Source organism: Sceloporus undulatus, chromosome 5 (assembly GCF_019175285.1).
Source record: "Sceloporus undulatus isolate JIND9_A2432 ecotype Alabama chromosome 5, SceUnd_v1.1, whole genome shotgun sequence".
NCBI lineage: Eukaryota > Metazoa > Chordata > Lepidosauria > Squamata > Phrynosomatidae > Sceloporus > Sceloporus undulatus.
In genome coordinates, this window is record NC_056526.1 from 106923330 (window position 1) to 106938092 (window position 14763).

Sequence of the window (14763 nt, forward strand, 5' to 3'; positions counted from 1 at the left end):
TATTATTATTATTATTATTATTATTATTATTATTATTATTATTATTATTATTGCCTGAGCTGCTTGAGGTGGTCTCAGATGTGCAACCAGAGAGCCCCGAGACAGTCATGTTCCCATGGAGAGTCAGCTCAGGACTTCAAGGCTATCATGTCAACCATGGAGACTCAGTATATTGTTGGCGTAACTCATGTGACACACCTTGGACCAAAATGCATCTGAGGAAGTAGACTGAAGTCTACGAAAGCTCATGCTGCCAATTTCTTTTTTTCAGTTAGTCTCAAAGGTGTTACAAGGTCTCTCTACTTACTGATTCTACAGACTAACATGGCTATATCTTTGAATTCTACCACCTTGGACATGGGAGGCAGAGGACCATTGAGTTTCAGGGTCTGACGGGGGTTCAGCAACCCTGCTGAGGTCATTCGCTTGTGATATTCAGTTTGGAAGCAGCAGATCTTCCGTACAGGGATGAGTGAATCATAGAATCACAGAGTTGGAAGAGACTGCAAGGACCATCCAGTCCAACCCCATTCTGCCATGCAGGAAATCTCAATCAAAGCATTCCTGACAGATGGCCATCCAGCCTCTATTTAAAGATCTCCAAAGAAGGAGTCTCCAGTACACTCCGAGGGAGTGTGTTCCTCTGTTGGACAGCCCTGACTGTCAGGAAGGTCCTCCTAATGTTGAGGTGGAATCTCTTTTCATGTAGCTCCGGGTCCTGTTCTCTGGAGCAGCAGAAAACAAGCTTGCTCCCTTCTCAATATGACATAAATAAAACTTTTATTTATATCCCGCTTTTTCTTAAAACAATCAAAGCAGTGTACAACATCCCTTCAAATACTAAAACAGGGCTATCATATCACCTCTTCACCTTCTCTTCTCCAGGCTAAACATCCCAAGCTCCCTGAGTCGTTCCTCATAGGGCACGGTTTAAAGATCCTTCACCATTTTGGTCACCCTTTTCTGGACACCCTTCAATTTCTCAACATCCTTTTTGAATTGTGGTGCCCAGAACTGGACACAATATTCCAGGTGGGGCCTGACCAGAGCAGAATATAGTGGCACTATGACTTCCCTCGATCTAGACACTATACTTCTGTTCATACAGCCTAAAATCGCATTGGCCTTGTTAGCTGCCGCATCACACTGTTGACTCATGTTCAACTTGTGGTCTACTTGGACTCCCAGATCCCTTTCACAGGTGCCCCTTGAATTTTGAACTGACACTCTCACATGCCTATGGCATACATATACAGCATGTGTCTGTCCCTGGGTGTCTGCTCCACCCAAAGCATCTGAGCAAATAGATGAAGGTCTAGGAAGGCTCATGCTGCCAACTTCTTTCTTTCAGTGAGTCTCAAAGGCCCCCCAACAAACCCCCAACTCCCAAAACCCCATAGCCTTGAGCCAGGGGTGGTTATTATTGTTATTCCTGCAGTGTGGCTGCAGCCACTTCCTCAGAGGGAGGCCTGCCCCTTCTTCCACTAGGCGCCTCCTCCTCCAGGCCCAGCCTAGCCTTCCAGAAGAGGCAGCAGCAGCAGCATGGAGGGCGAACATCGGGTGGATCCCTTCGAGGCCTTCGTGGCCCTCCACGGGGCTGCTCTCAGCGCCTCTGGCGTCCCCTCCAGGCTCTGGAGGGGCCTCTGGAGGAAGATGGAGGACGAGGTGGGCACCAAGGGAGGGAGGGAGGGAGGGAGGGAGAAAGAAAGAAGCAAGCAAGGAAGGAAGGAAGTGGGGGCTGGGATTCTATGTGTCTGCATTAGCAAGCTCCCTTTGGGTGTTTGCAAGCCCCCCTTGTGTGTGTCTCTGTGTGTAAATTTTGAAGCCTGGTGTGTGTGTGTGTGTGTGTGTGTGTGTGTGTGTATTTTCAAGCCCCTTTTGTGTGTGTGTGTGTGTGTTTGAAGCCCCTTGTGTGTATGTCTATGTCTGTGTTTTCAAGCCCCTTTTGTGTGTGTGTGTGTATTTTCAAGCCCCTTATGTGTACGTCTAGGTCTGTGTTTTCAAGCCCCTTTTGTGTGTGTTTGTGTGTATATTTTCAAGCCTCTTAAGTCTGAGTTTTTTCAAGACTCTTTTGTGTGTGTGTGTGTGTGTTTTCAAGACCATTGTGTATATTTTGTGTGTATTTTCAAGCCCCTTGTGTATATCTGTGTTTTCAAGCCCCTTGTGTGTGTCTGTGTTTTCAAACCTCTTTTGTGTGTGTGTGTGTGTGTGTGTGTGTGTGTGTTTTCAAGCCCTGTGTGTGTTTTCAAGTCCTCTTGTCTCTCTGTGTATGTGTTTTCAAGCTTCCTTGTGTGTGTGTGTTTGCGTGTGCACAGTGAGGTGTCCTCACCTCAAAGGAGGACAAGGCACCACAAAATGGAGAACATTCAGGACAAATTGAGGACGTTAGAAACTAAAAGCTAGCAGCACTCATAGAAATGTCAATTCATGCCTCTGAGTCATGCTCAAAATGGAGGACAGTGTAAACATTCCTCTTGGACAGAAGGTAGGAATAGAGGACATGCCATGGAAAAGGAGGACGTGTGGTCGCCCTTTGTGTCGGTGTGTGTTGTCAACTCGCGTTATGGCAACCTTCAGCTGGCAATAATCTGTCCTACCTGGCTGCTTGTGAAAAAGGGATTTTGGAATAATGTGTCATGCCTTGAAGTAGACGTGTGTGGCAGGGTTTTTGTAATTCTTTAACATAAACTTTGAGACTTTGAGGCAGGAATAACATGGAGAGAAGAGGGGTAGGTTCCTAGGACACAAAAGAAGAGCAAGTCAACAAGTTTCAGCCAAATTTTTTATCCAAATCTAACAAATAGAAAAAGTCAGGTAAGCTTTTGCATAAGCCTTTATTCATTTATTTCACAAGGTTCCCATTTTCTTATGATTTCCATTTTGGTGATTAGATCTATGCCTTTTTAAGAACATATTGGTGAAGATTGTTGTTGATGTGTGCCTTTAAGTTGTTTCTGGCTTATGGTGACCCTAAGGCAACCCTACCACTGGGTTTTCTTGGCAAGATTCATCAGAGGAGGTTTGGCATGGCCATCCTCTGAGGCTGAGAGAGTGTGACTTGCCCTGGGTCACCCACTGGGCTTACATGACTGAGTGGGGAATCGAACCCTGGTCTCTAGAGTCATCATAGTCTTAATGCTCAAGCCACTAAGCCACACTGGCTCTCCATTGGTGAAGCAGGGAGGTCTGACTTCCTATTTTCTCACTGTCTATAGAGAGATCTTGTAGCACCCTTGAGACTAACTGAAAGAGAGAAATTGGCAGCATGAGCTTTCGTAGACTTCAGTCTGCTTCCTCAGATGCATTTGGTGGAGTGGAAGCCAGGGACAAACATATATATGCCATTGGTATATGAGGATGTCAGTTCAAATCCTTTGTGTATGGAAATGAAGTTGCAGGTCCAATTCATTTTCAACTTCATTTCCATACACAAAGGATTTGTAATTTCAGTTGACATCCTCCCATACCAATGGCATATATATGTCTGTCCCTGGCTTCCACTCCACCAAATGCATCTGAGGGAACTGAAGTCTATGAAAGTTCATATTGCCAATTTCTTTCTTTCAGTTAGTCTCAAAGGTGCTACAAAATCTCTCTATGTACTGATTCTCCAGACTTGCACAGCTATGTCTTTGAATGCTATTTTCTCACTGGTTTGCTCTTCATGCAGGTTCAGTAGGGGATTCTGGAGGCAGCAGCAGGCAGGCACATGCAGCTACAGTAGGATCAAACAGAGAATAATCCCATTCTGTCCCAGTTTAAACTTCACTGCGTTGTTTACTGTGGACACATTGCTACAACCTTCTTCTGAAAGCCTGGGTTTCTCCAGACTTCCTTCACCATCCTCCCAATGCTACTAAAATCCTCTAGCTAGGCAGAGAATGCAGAGAAAAAGAGGTTCAGTAAAAAGACTTAAGTAGCTTCTTTGATCCAATAGTTTGGTCCAAAACACACGTCAGAAATAGTCCAGTCTGAAACCACTTTAACTGCCCTTGCTCAATGCTAGCGAATTCTGGGAACGGTAGTTCTGTGTACGTTTAGCCTTCTCTGTCAGAGACCTCTGGTGCCACAATAAACTACCATTCCCAGGATTCCCTAGCACTGAGCCAGAGCAGTTAAAGCAGTCTCAAACTGGATCATTTCTGCAGTGTGTTTTAGACCTTTGTTAAATAAGGTACACTTATATTAATGTTGTTGTGTGCCTTCAAGTATCCAACTTGCCTAAAGCGAATCTTTCACAGTGGTTTTCTTGGCAAGATTTGTTCAGAAGGGGTTACATCTCAGTTAACTCCAAATGGCCTCACTGCTTGTTTAAATATAGTTGCTGACAAGCCAGTGGCACAGGATGGGGTCTTTTAGATGCAAAATGCCACTGGGAACACCTGCCTCCTGGCATCCAGTTTTAGGATCTGTTCCCCAGGAAGCATTGGTTCTGCTGCGGAACTGAATGCCACAAGCTTATCTCAGCCAGAAGGCCTGAAAGGATACTGGCTGGCAGCTGATGGAATCACACATCCTGAAAACTTTGTCTGTACAAGGATCTCTAAGGGTTATTCAGGGAGAATTTGCTATCATTATATTGTATACTTACTAGAAGATAAGAAGGAGTGTTGATTTGGAATGGCTGGACAGATTTCTTGTAGCAGCCCCCAGGGCTCTGTTTGTACCCCTCCATTATTGTTGTTGCGGCTTTGTTGTTGTTAAGTGCCCTCGAGTTGATGTCAAGTCATGGTGACTCTGTGGATGATATGCCTCCAAGACCTCCATCGTCCAATGCTCTGCTTAAGTCTTGTAGATTTTTGCCCATGACCTCCCTAATTGAATCAGTGCATCTGATGTGCAGCCTTTCTCTTTTTCTACAATCCTCAACCTTTCCCAGCATTATTGTCTTTTGCAATGAGTCCTGCCTTCTCATGATATAGCCATCAATTTGATCATCTTGGTTTTCAGGGGTATTTCAGGGTTGATCTGTTCTAGGAGCTATTTGTTTGTCTTTTTCCTGTCCATGGTATCCTTAGCACTCTTCTCCAGCACTACATCCCAAATGAGTTGATTTTCTTTTTATATGCTTTATTCACTTTCCAGCTCTCACAGCTGTCTATAATGATGGGGAATACAATGGCTTGGACATTTTAACGGTAGTCCTCAGTTGTATATCTTTGCTGTTTAATATCTTGTCTGATTTATTCACTAAAAATAATTTTGGCTTAAATATGGTCAGTCACACCCCAAGAACCCTCCAATACTTTGTCATTTCAGGCCATGGGAAAGGGATAAACCTATAAAATTATGTATAGTATAGTATAAATGTATCTGAGGACCTTTCTTCATATTTTGTTGTATGCAAATGCAGGAACATCTAAGATCCTTTTATCAAGGAGAACCCCTATCCTCAACAGTTGTGCTCAGACTCAGGATCATGTCCTCCTTAGATTAAATCTATCCATCTTGTATGCAGTCTCTTCCTACCACCTTCTACCTTTCCAGGTGTTAATCGTCTTTTCTAGTGAATCATGCCTTAGTCATCTTGGCTTCTGGGGAGGTTTGATTTGTTTGTCGTTTTAGCCATCTATGGTATCCACAGACTACTTCTCCAGCACCACATCTCACATTTTCTTGCTATCCGCTCTCACACCCATATACGATAATATGTGCAATCCTAACTTTAGTTTTCAGTTGTATACCTTTGCACTTCAGGATCTTGCCTAGTTCTTTCATAGCTGCCCTTTCTAGTCCTGGTTTTCTGTTTCTTGACTACAGTCTCCATTCTGATCAATATTTGATCCAAAGTATAGGAGAACTTTATTTCTATTATATCATCATCTACTCTGAATTTACGTAAATCCTTTGTGGTAATTATTTTTGGTTTATTAATGTTCCAACAGTAAGCTTGCCATAGCACTTTCTTCCTTGGCTTTTCTTTATAGTTATTCCAAGTCTTTGCTATTTTCTGGCAGTAGTATGGTGTCATCTGCATGTCTTGGATTGTTGATATTCCTTCGCTCTGATCTTCACTGAGTCTAAACATACACTGTGTGTGATATTTTTGCATAATGCTTGAACAAATAGGGTGATACAATGCAGCCTTGCCGGACCCACTTTCTGATTGGGAACCAGTCTGTTTCTTCATATTCTGTTCTAATCATGGCCTCTTGTTCTGCATACAGGTTACGCATCAGGATACACCCAATTCTTTAAGAGCAATCAACAACTTTTTATGAACAATGGGTCTGAACAGACCACCCCTAAGGGATGTCCTGCAGCTGCCTCTTTCTTCACCAGATCGAGGCCACAACAACCGCATGCCATAGCCCAGTTTTGGCCTTTCCATGGTGCAAAAAGGAGCCGCAAAAAGTGGCTCCTATTTGCGTTGCGGAAAGGGTGCAATAGCAGCCATTGCCGTTGCTTTTGGGCATCCTTTTGGCACTGCATCATCTGTATGCAGTGCCAGGGGAGTGCCGTGATGCTAACAGCATGTGGTGGGGCATATGGCATCACGCTGGCATGGAGGCGGGGTGTACGTCCTGCGGACACCACACCCCCACTCCGCCTCCATGCCGATCTTTGATGCCAGTCTATACAGCCCCTATGCAGTCAAAGGTCTTGCTATAGTCTATAAACCACATACCAATTTTCTTCTAGTATCCTGTGGTTCACTCCATTACCTGACATATGGCTGTTAGTAATGACTGATGTATTGTAGGTTGTGGTATTGGCTTTGTGCTGAATCTAAGCTTCATCTCAAAAGGGAGCGAATGTTATTCCATTTTGAGTACATATTCCATTTTGAGTACATTCGCACAACTCAATAAGCCAAGGGTGTGCAGAACCCCTGCCTTGCTGTGCATGCTGCTTACTTTCTCCCATTTGCAGCCAAAGCAGCTGAAACAAACTACAGAGCTTTGCTGTAATGTTTGTTTATTGTCTTGTGAGAACCTAAACACAGTTCTGAGCAAGCCATGAACACATTTAAAAAAACAAACACCACAGAGTTGTCTCTGGTTTGTTGAGGGAAAAAACAAACAAGAGTTATAGTTTGTGTTGCAAACAGGAGTACTTGGACGCATCTGCCCATCTGAGCATGCTGCTCACCTGCAGTAAGGCAGGCTTCATACAGATTCCCTGTTTTACCATGCTTACCAAACATGCACAACATCTTGGTTCCAGACAGTTGAAAGTCCACATGTTAAAGAGAGGAGTGGAAGATCTGGTTTCTGATTCTTAAGTATGTCAGTACACATGATTTTACTTTGCTTCTTGGCTCCAACTCACTGGTTATTGAAGGAGATGTTGTGGCTGGAGCAGTTGCTCATAGGTATTTTAGGCTGATTTTGCCTTTTGTGTCATTGCAATAAAAGGATATTAATAAAAACAAGAACAGGGAGGAGTTGCCCAAGTGTTGGTGGAATGTGACATATGAAACTGCACGTCCTGTGCTTCTGAGATCATTTTTTTAATATAGCACAGAGTGGAAGATTATTTGTAAGATTTCTGAACTCAGCATCACAGATTTTCCCTGAGGAGTATTTCATTAGTATAGACAACATAGTGGAAGTAAATCTTGGGGTTTGTTCATTTATTAATTCAGGAGTGTGTATAGACTACTTTATAGCTTTCTCAGACCAGCACAGGATCACACTTTGATGCAGTAAAGTGTTAAGAAAATGTGTAACTTGGAGCTGTGGTTAGTTTCTCATTCAGTGGGCCAGTCTTCCCCAGTGGCTAACCTAGCTTGGGTTGATAATCAGTTTAATCCAATGCATTTGGAGGGCATCAAATTGGGTTGGAGAAAGGTATGGCCATCCTGCATATGTTGCTTGTGGAATACCATTAAACCATGTGAAAAGTAGAAGGAAGCATAAAGACAGGACGTATCTGTCACTTGAGTTCTCTGGCCCTTTCCTGTTCTCTGCCTAGCCATGCCAAGTGAATGGAAAAAACAATTCATACAGTAGCTGAGTTGTCCTCTTGAAGCAAAAACATCAAAGCAACCCTGTTGCATCTTAAAGACTACCACATTCATTATAGCATGAGCTTTCATGGCCTGCAGCCCACTTCATTATATTCATGAAGCATTGCCCTGAGTTGTACTGTATGTAAACAGTATATATGATTATGGATGGGATAGTAGATTGAACTCAGAGTGAAATTAAATGCAAGAGGAGCTGGCATGGATTAGGCTATGAGCATTGGCTGTTGACAGAACTGTTGCTGATAACACAAATGTCCTGGCATTATTGAAAGCCATAGAGTAGGCTATATATTAAAATGGGAGATAGATAGGTAGGTAGGTAGGTAGGTAGGTAGCATCATGTATCCCACCTTTCTCTCAAATGAGAGTCAAGGCTATTTTCTAACACAAACCTCTCTTTAGTTGTGTACCTTCCACTATTCTGACAGATTTTTGGAGTCGGGTTGCAGGTTGGAACCTGATTTGACACCAGAGTGTTGCATGCCATCCTGTAAATGCACTCCAAGCAGATGAGAAGCATAACTGTTGGAGGCAAGTCACAACACTTATTTCAGTTAGCTTTCAATCGCCCAGAAGAATTGAATGTAATCTTGGTCTAACCTGGTAGATGTGATGGCTTTTATTATGTGGAGTCTATTTTATTTGGAGAATAATGCTTGAATGCTTATCTGGTTTTCAAAAGGAAAGTGGGATATAATTGTGAACCAAAATTGTAAGGCACCATAACAGTGCTTGAGGATGATTCATAGTTTGCTTCCCTCACTTCCTTATTCTCTAATTTTTGCTACACCTCTCAGTGGGAGCTGTGTTTAGGTGGAACTCCTTAAAAACAGACAGGGCACTGATTTCATTCCAGGCTGGTGCATTAGGATTAATTACTGTGTTCTTTTTTCATGCACAGAGGTTATTGAGCACTAAATGCATCACTTGTCTATGGTAGGTTGGCCCTTACATGAATGAGGATCATCTGAAACACAATGTGATTCTGTGCCTTTTGCAGGAATCCTTATAATGATATGTGTGCAATGCTCTCAAATTGCATCTGCCTCAGAGAACACTGTTTAAAAAACTGTGGTTAAGGTGTGTTTGTATGTACCTTCCAGTCACCTATTGACGTATGGCACCCCGTGCATTTCATAGGGTTTTCTGAGGCAAAGAATACTCAGAGGTGGTTTTGCCAGTTCTTTCCTCTGAAATACAGCCTACAGCACCTGGTATCAATTGGCGTATCTTCTTTTAAACCGTTCCAGCTCTGAAAGCTCCAGATCCCTTCTCATCTTGAAAGGTAAGCAGGGTCAGGCCTGATTAGTACTTGGATGGGGGAACACCAGGTGCTGTAGGCTGTGTTTCAGAGAAAGACAATGGAAAACCACGTCTGAGAATTCCTTGAAGAGTATTTATTCAAGGAAGAAATGGAAGAGCCTAACAAAATCCTTTGATGTTCATGAAGTTACATAAGTTGACAGGTGACTTGAAGGCACACACTTCACTTTATACCTGTTAAGTGTTCTCAGTTGCTACACACTTACTCACAATATATTGGAAGTTTTGTAACGTGTTTCCATCATCAAAGGACCAGCTATCTGTTGCTCATCTACATGCTGGCAGGGGGTGGAGGGGGGAATTGCAAGTTGCAGTCTAGAGCAGTAACATTGCCAGGTTCTCCCACCCCACCCCACCCCCAAAACAGTTTAAAATGTTAATTATTAGTCATTATTAGAAGTAGTGGTGATATTGTGTCATAATAGAGTTTTTAAAATGCCCCTCTCTTGAATGACCTGGAAAGGAGACTTTACTCTCTTTCCAGTCTCTCATCCTACCACTAACGTCTGCCTCCGAGTGGAGGCAAAACACTGTTACAGGATACTAAATGCTGCACCTAAGTCAAAGAAGAGAAGAATAGAAGCAGGTACCAGGCAGGAGGAGTTTTCATTTCCTTGGTATACGTGCTTTAAGAACGATACCTATAAACATGTATTTGCATACTTGGTTTCAGGAACAGGCAATATTCTTTGGGACAATGCTACTCTTTCGGTTGTGGTCCCTGGCCCTGTGCCAATTCCCTGAAAGTTTCCAGGCAAGCAAACAGTTTCAGCCCAAATATACAGATCCCTGGCACACTGAAAAAAATAACCATCTCCCCTTCCCACTCACCCCTATCACTTAGCCTGAGAAGCACTACACTGAGAGACTGGGCCTGCCCAGCAGTAGGGCAACCTGTGTTGTCCACTGTCCTACAGTGGAGAAGCCAGCAAATAAGCGGCGTGTAGCTTGATCTTCTGCAACCCTACCCAAAACAAACTAGTAAAGATGTGAGCCGAACCTTAAGGTTTCCCACTCCTGGGGAGGCTTGGTGATCTCTTTCTCTTGTGGATCCTTGTGTCAGCTGCTTAGTGGCTTGGTGTCCCCTCAATAACTCAGAATTATACCTCAGGCTCCAGGAGATTTTTACTCCCAGGCTTTTTCTGCTACAGTGGGCCCTTGGTATCTTCTGGGGTTTGGTTCCGGGAGTCCCCATGGATACTAAAATCTATGAATGTGTAAGTCCCATTTACAATGCTGTAGTAAAGTAGAAAAATCAAGGTTTGCTTTTTGGTATTTTTGTTCTAATAAATATTAACGATGGTTAGTTGAATCCATGGATGCAGAATCCATGGATATGGAGGACCAACTATTTTCCTGGGGTTGGAGCCTGCCACAAGGGCAAAAATCAGCTCTTATACCATCCACAGTTTCCTATTACCTCTGCTACAGATGTTGGGATAATGGTGGCAGGTAGAGGTACCTTAGAAATAAGATCTACAAGGTCATTTTTTCTTAAAGCTTTGCAATAGCTAGCCCATGGAGTAACCAGAGTTAACTAAAAGGGCTAAATGCTTAGCAACTAAGAGGAGCCCAAAAGTTTATTTGAAGGAGTTTTGTTCCTTCAGTCCTGAGCAGTTGTGTCTCTCCATGTGTCATTGTAACTAAGTCAGATCTGGCTTATGGAGCTCTTGGTTTGGACTGAATCATTCAGAAGCTCTTGTGAACAGTAGATATGTAGTATGATTTCTGGAATACATTCCTGAATATTCAAAAGTGCTATACTAAGTACGTACTTAGAGCAGGGTATCTTCAAAGGTACATATTTCTACAAGAGTAAATCAGCAGTGGTTTTGGGTAAGGTGTATTAACAGGTCCCTCCATTTCTGAAGAATAACATGTTTCAGCTCTTACAGACTCTTCCTTGTAAATGCTAAATGCGCTGGGGACTGGCAGGAGGTGCCAAGCCAGCTTGAAATAAATGCATCAGCTCCTGCTAAAATAGTTGAGGATCAGGTTAAATGAGTTGGTAATATAAGTTTATATTTAAAAGGAGATTGTTTAAAAGGAGAAATGGCTGCTGATCAAACTATAAAAGCTGCCTGCCTGCCTAGTCATGCCTTAAATCAGGGGCAAGTATTATGTGGCTTGCAGGCACATGCAGCCTTCCAGGGATCCACCACCACTGAGTCTCTCAGAGCTCTCAACACCCCAACACATGTTTTCTGGCTGAAAATAAAATTGTTTTCAGAATGCCTTGACTGCTGTTTTTCGGGGGGAGGTGCAAAACAGGAAGACCACCATCCCAATATCACTTCTGGTCATTCAGAATGGTGCTGAGACATAGTGTAATTTTGGGAAATAATTTTGGAGCTTTAAATTTGTGAACACCTTGTGTTAAATATTTTATTCTAAAATGCCTATAAAAGACATTTAAAAGAAAATAGTCCATGATTGGACAGACAGATAGACATTATTTTTGCAGGAAAAAGAAACTTCTCCCAATTTTTCTTAGTTTTTTCACCCAGGCCTTTGCATCTCTAATTTTGCCACAGTTTTGGTCCCTTCTGGGCCACTTTAGGCCCTGGATAGTTCTTTTTTCCCCCAAAGGTAAGTGACCCCCAAAATTGCTCAGGATAGAGCATTCACCTTCTCTCCTCCTCCCCTCAACTTTTTTCTCTTTCTCTGTTAAGCATTAGGGATAAGTAGAAACCTGTTCTTTAAAAAGAATGGGCAATGGAGAGATTTTCTGAAGATCAGATTTCATACTTATTGCTTTGAAAAGCAAATTCATATAGACTTTTGAGAACAAGCAGTTGAGCGGGTGAGACCTTTTGTTGAAATAGTTGATAGTGTGTAAATATATATGATTTGTCTTGCTATCTATAAAGCACACAAGCAGGTTAGGGAATGGGAAGGAATTTATTCAGTCAAAAGCTTCTGTGAACTTACCTGGCTTACTTCCCTTAAAGAGAAGTAGCAACTTGTTGGAACAGAGTGCTCCAGTCACGAATATGAGCCACAAAGGAGTGGCACTTTGTGACACAGCATACAAAGAAGAGAAATCCCATGATGGTTAAGCCTTTTGGTCTGGTTGCAGCTCACATTGTCTGTATGCCAGCCCTCATATTCAGTCTCATCTTTTGATAGATGCAATACCTGTATAATAGTTTGCTCCCTCATACATGTCAAAGACAGTTTGCAAGCTGAAAGAAGAGCCATGGAGCTGTGGAGGATTACTGTTATTACCCTCTCCTAGTGAACACAGACAGACTTTGGAATGGGCAGCTTTTGGACTATAACACCCATAATCTCCATTTGGCATTCCCAGTGGCCCATACTATCTGGGCATTCTGGGAAGTATAGTTCAGGAAATAACTTCTCCAAGCTATGGATTTTGGCTGCATTTGTAGTTGATCAACCATTGGTTTCCCCAAACTTTTTTGTTGTTGTGTGCCTTCAAGTCATGGTGACCTTATTGTGGGAGTGAGGCTGACCGTGTGTCACGTAGTGGGTTTCCATGGCGTACAGGGATTGGAACCCTCATATCCAGAACCATATTCCACACCACCACAATGGTGATAAGTTATGATTTTCATTAGAGAGCTGGTGTCTATGTCCACATACCATATTCATAGATCTCCCAAGTATGAAACTAAATCTGAAGCACTAGGTTTAGGCAGCTTATCCTTAAATACAATTGGCTGCTTGTGAGAGCCTTTTCTAGGATTGGTTAGGTGGCTTTTTTCTGCAGTCCTTGGTACAAGATGGCTTTCTCTGGTAGCATTTGGATTGTTGCATTTACTCCCTATACAACTCTTTCTACAGGTATATCTCAATTACTGAAGCCACTGAGAACAAAGCTTTTCTGTTTCTGGCCAGATATGAAACTTAACTCCTTAGGATGTTTACAGATAATTGATGGGAATTGAAACATATCTAGAGGAAACAAAACAGACAGATAGGAAGTGGCTTCAGAGAATTCCCAAAGACTTCTCCCAGATCAGTAGTGTATAGGGCATCCCTTTATGTTCAGATTTTATGTATTTAATACAGTGGTGCCTCGGGTTACGAATTTAATTCGTTCCGTGGCCGCTTTCGTAACCCGAAAAGCCTTCGTAAGCCGAAATGCCATAGGCGCTAATGGGGAAAAAGCCGCGGCTCCATTTAAAATAGCGCCGGAGTTTTTTCGTAACCCGAAAAAACTTTCGTAACCCGAAACAATAATTCCCTATGGGATTTTTTCATATCCTGAAAAATTCGTAACCTGGGTATTTCGTATCCCGAGGTACCACTGTAGATATATTCAAGAGCTCTGCTCATTTAGTTTGCTATAGTTGAGATGCTATATGATAAAAAAGGCAAGACAAGCAATCGCTGCATTTTGGAAGATGCCTTTTATTGGTTTCTAGAAGGTTCAAAATGTTTCGTTGTTGTATTTACTGATGCAAGATTTACATAAAAAAAAAAACAAGTTGACATGGCAAGTTGGCATCCCCCCACCCTACCCCCAGTGTGCCAAGAACAGATACCATGTTTGTATGGTATCATTATTTAATTTCACATGTGGAAATTGTTAGTTTTGAATAAAAAGTTTGCAGAAACACGTTGTTCTTCTCTTTTGTGGTGTATGAACCCATCCGTATGCTTTCCATGTTATTTCTGCCTCTGGTATTAAAGTGCCTGTTAAAGAAATAACATCTTGGAACACATCTACGTCATTAACTGAGGTATATGTGTATTTTGAACAGAAACACATTCATAAAATCTAAAAATAATCCTGTCCCAAGGTGGAAAGTGAGAGGAGTTGTACAGTTCAGGGGAGAGAAGCACATGTTTTGCATGAATTCTGTGTGCCAAGGTCCCTTGAGTTTCATAAAGCTGAAAGTTTTAGGCAATGGCATGAAATAGACAAAGGGTCTAGTAGTCCTTGGGGACTGGGAACCATTGGAAAACCTCCTGGGTTGACATATTTCCTTTTTCTCCCCAGTTTTCTTCACAAACTCTGAAAGATGATAGATTCTGGATTATTTAATGTGTCCACCTATTTTTTTAAAAAAGTTTACTTGGCAGTTGAGGTTTTGCTTTGCAAGACAGTGCTGACTGCTCTTTCTGGCTCTCATTGTTCCTCGACTGGCGCCATTGTGTAATATATAGATGGTGGTTTTAAACATCTGGTGTTGGTTACCAGGTCAGGCAGTTACTGGAAATCTATTACTGCAGATAAAATTTTTCCTAGTTTTTGTGACATGGTGTGAATAATATTGAAAATAAAATCAGAAAGATTTGTTTTCAGTTCTGTAAATGTTACATCAGAAGTCATATGACAATGCCTCAAAGGTACTTTGTTTTTAGAGAACAGTTCCTGCCCTCTTTGATCTCTCTTTAGTTCACAATTACTTGTTAAAGGCACAAACCATAATAGATACTGTGTTGTCTGAAAAAGGCTTGTAAACAAAATACTTTTCAATTTGGACCAATCACAAGTA

The 14763-nt window shown here is 42.2% G+C and overlaps 2 protein-coding genes across 3 annotated transcripts in view; both read left to right on the plus strand.

Moving 5' to 3' along the window:
* The window catches only part of LOC121931679 (signal peptide, CUB and EGF-like domain-containing protein 1), a 299857-nt gene that overhangs the window by 252961 nt on the left and 32133 nt on the right, over window positions 1–14763 (plus strand).
* TTLL12 (tubulin tyrosine ligase like 12) overlaps window positions 1512–14763 on the plus strand; it is a 29790-nt gene continuing 16538 nt past the window's right edge. Inside the window, exon 1 of one of the 2 annotated variants that reach the window (XM_042467100.1) lies at window positions 1512–1665. In XM_042467100.1, the coding sequence (XP_042323034.1) occupies window positions 1543–1665 (123 nt within the window). In that variant the 5' untranslated portion in view covers window positions 1512–1542. Of the gene's footprint in view, window positions 1666–2248; window positions 2815–14763 lie in introns of those variants that run through there. The other variant, XM_042467101.1, reaches the window with a different exon arrangement.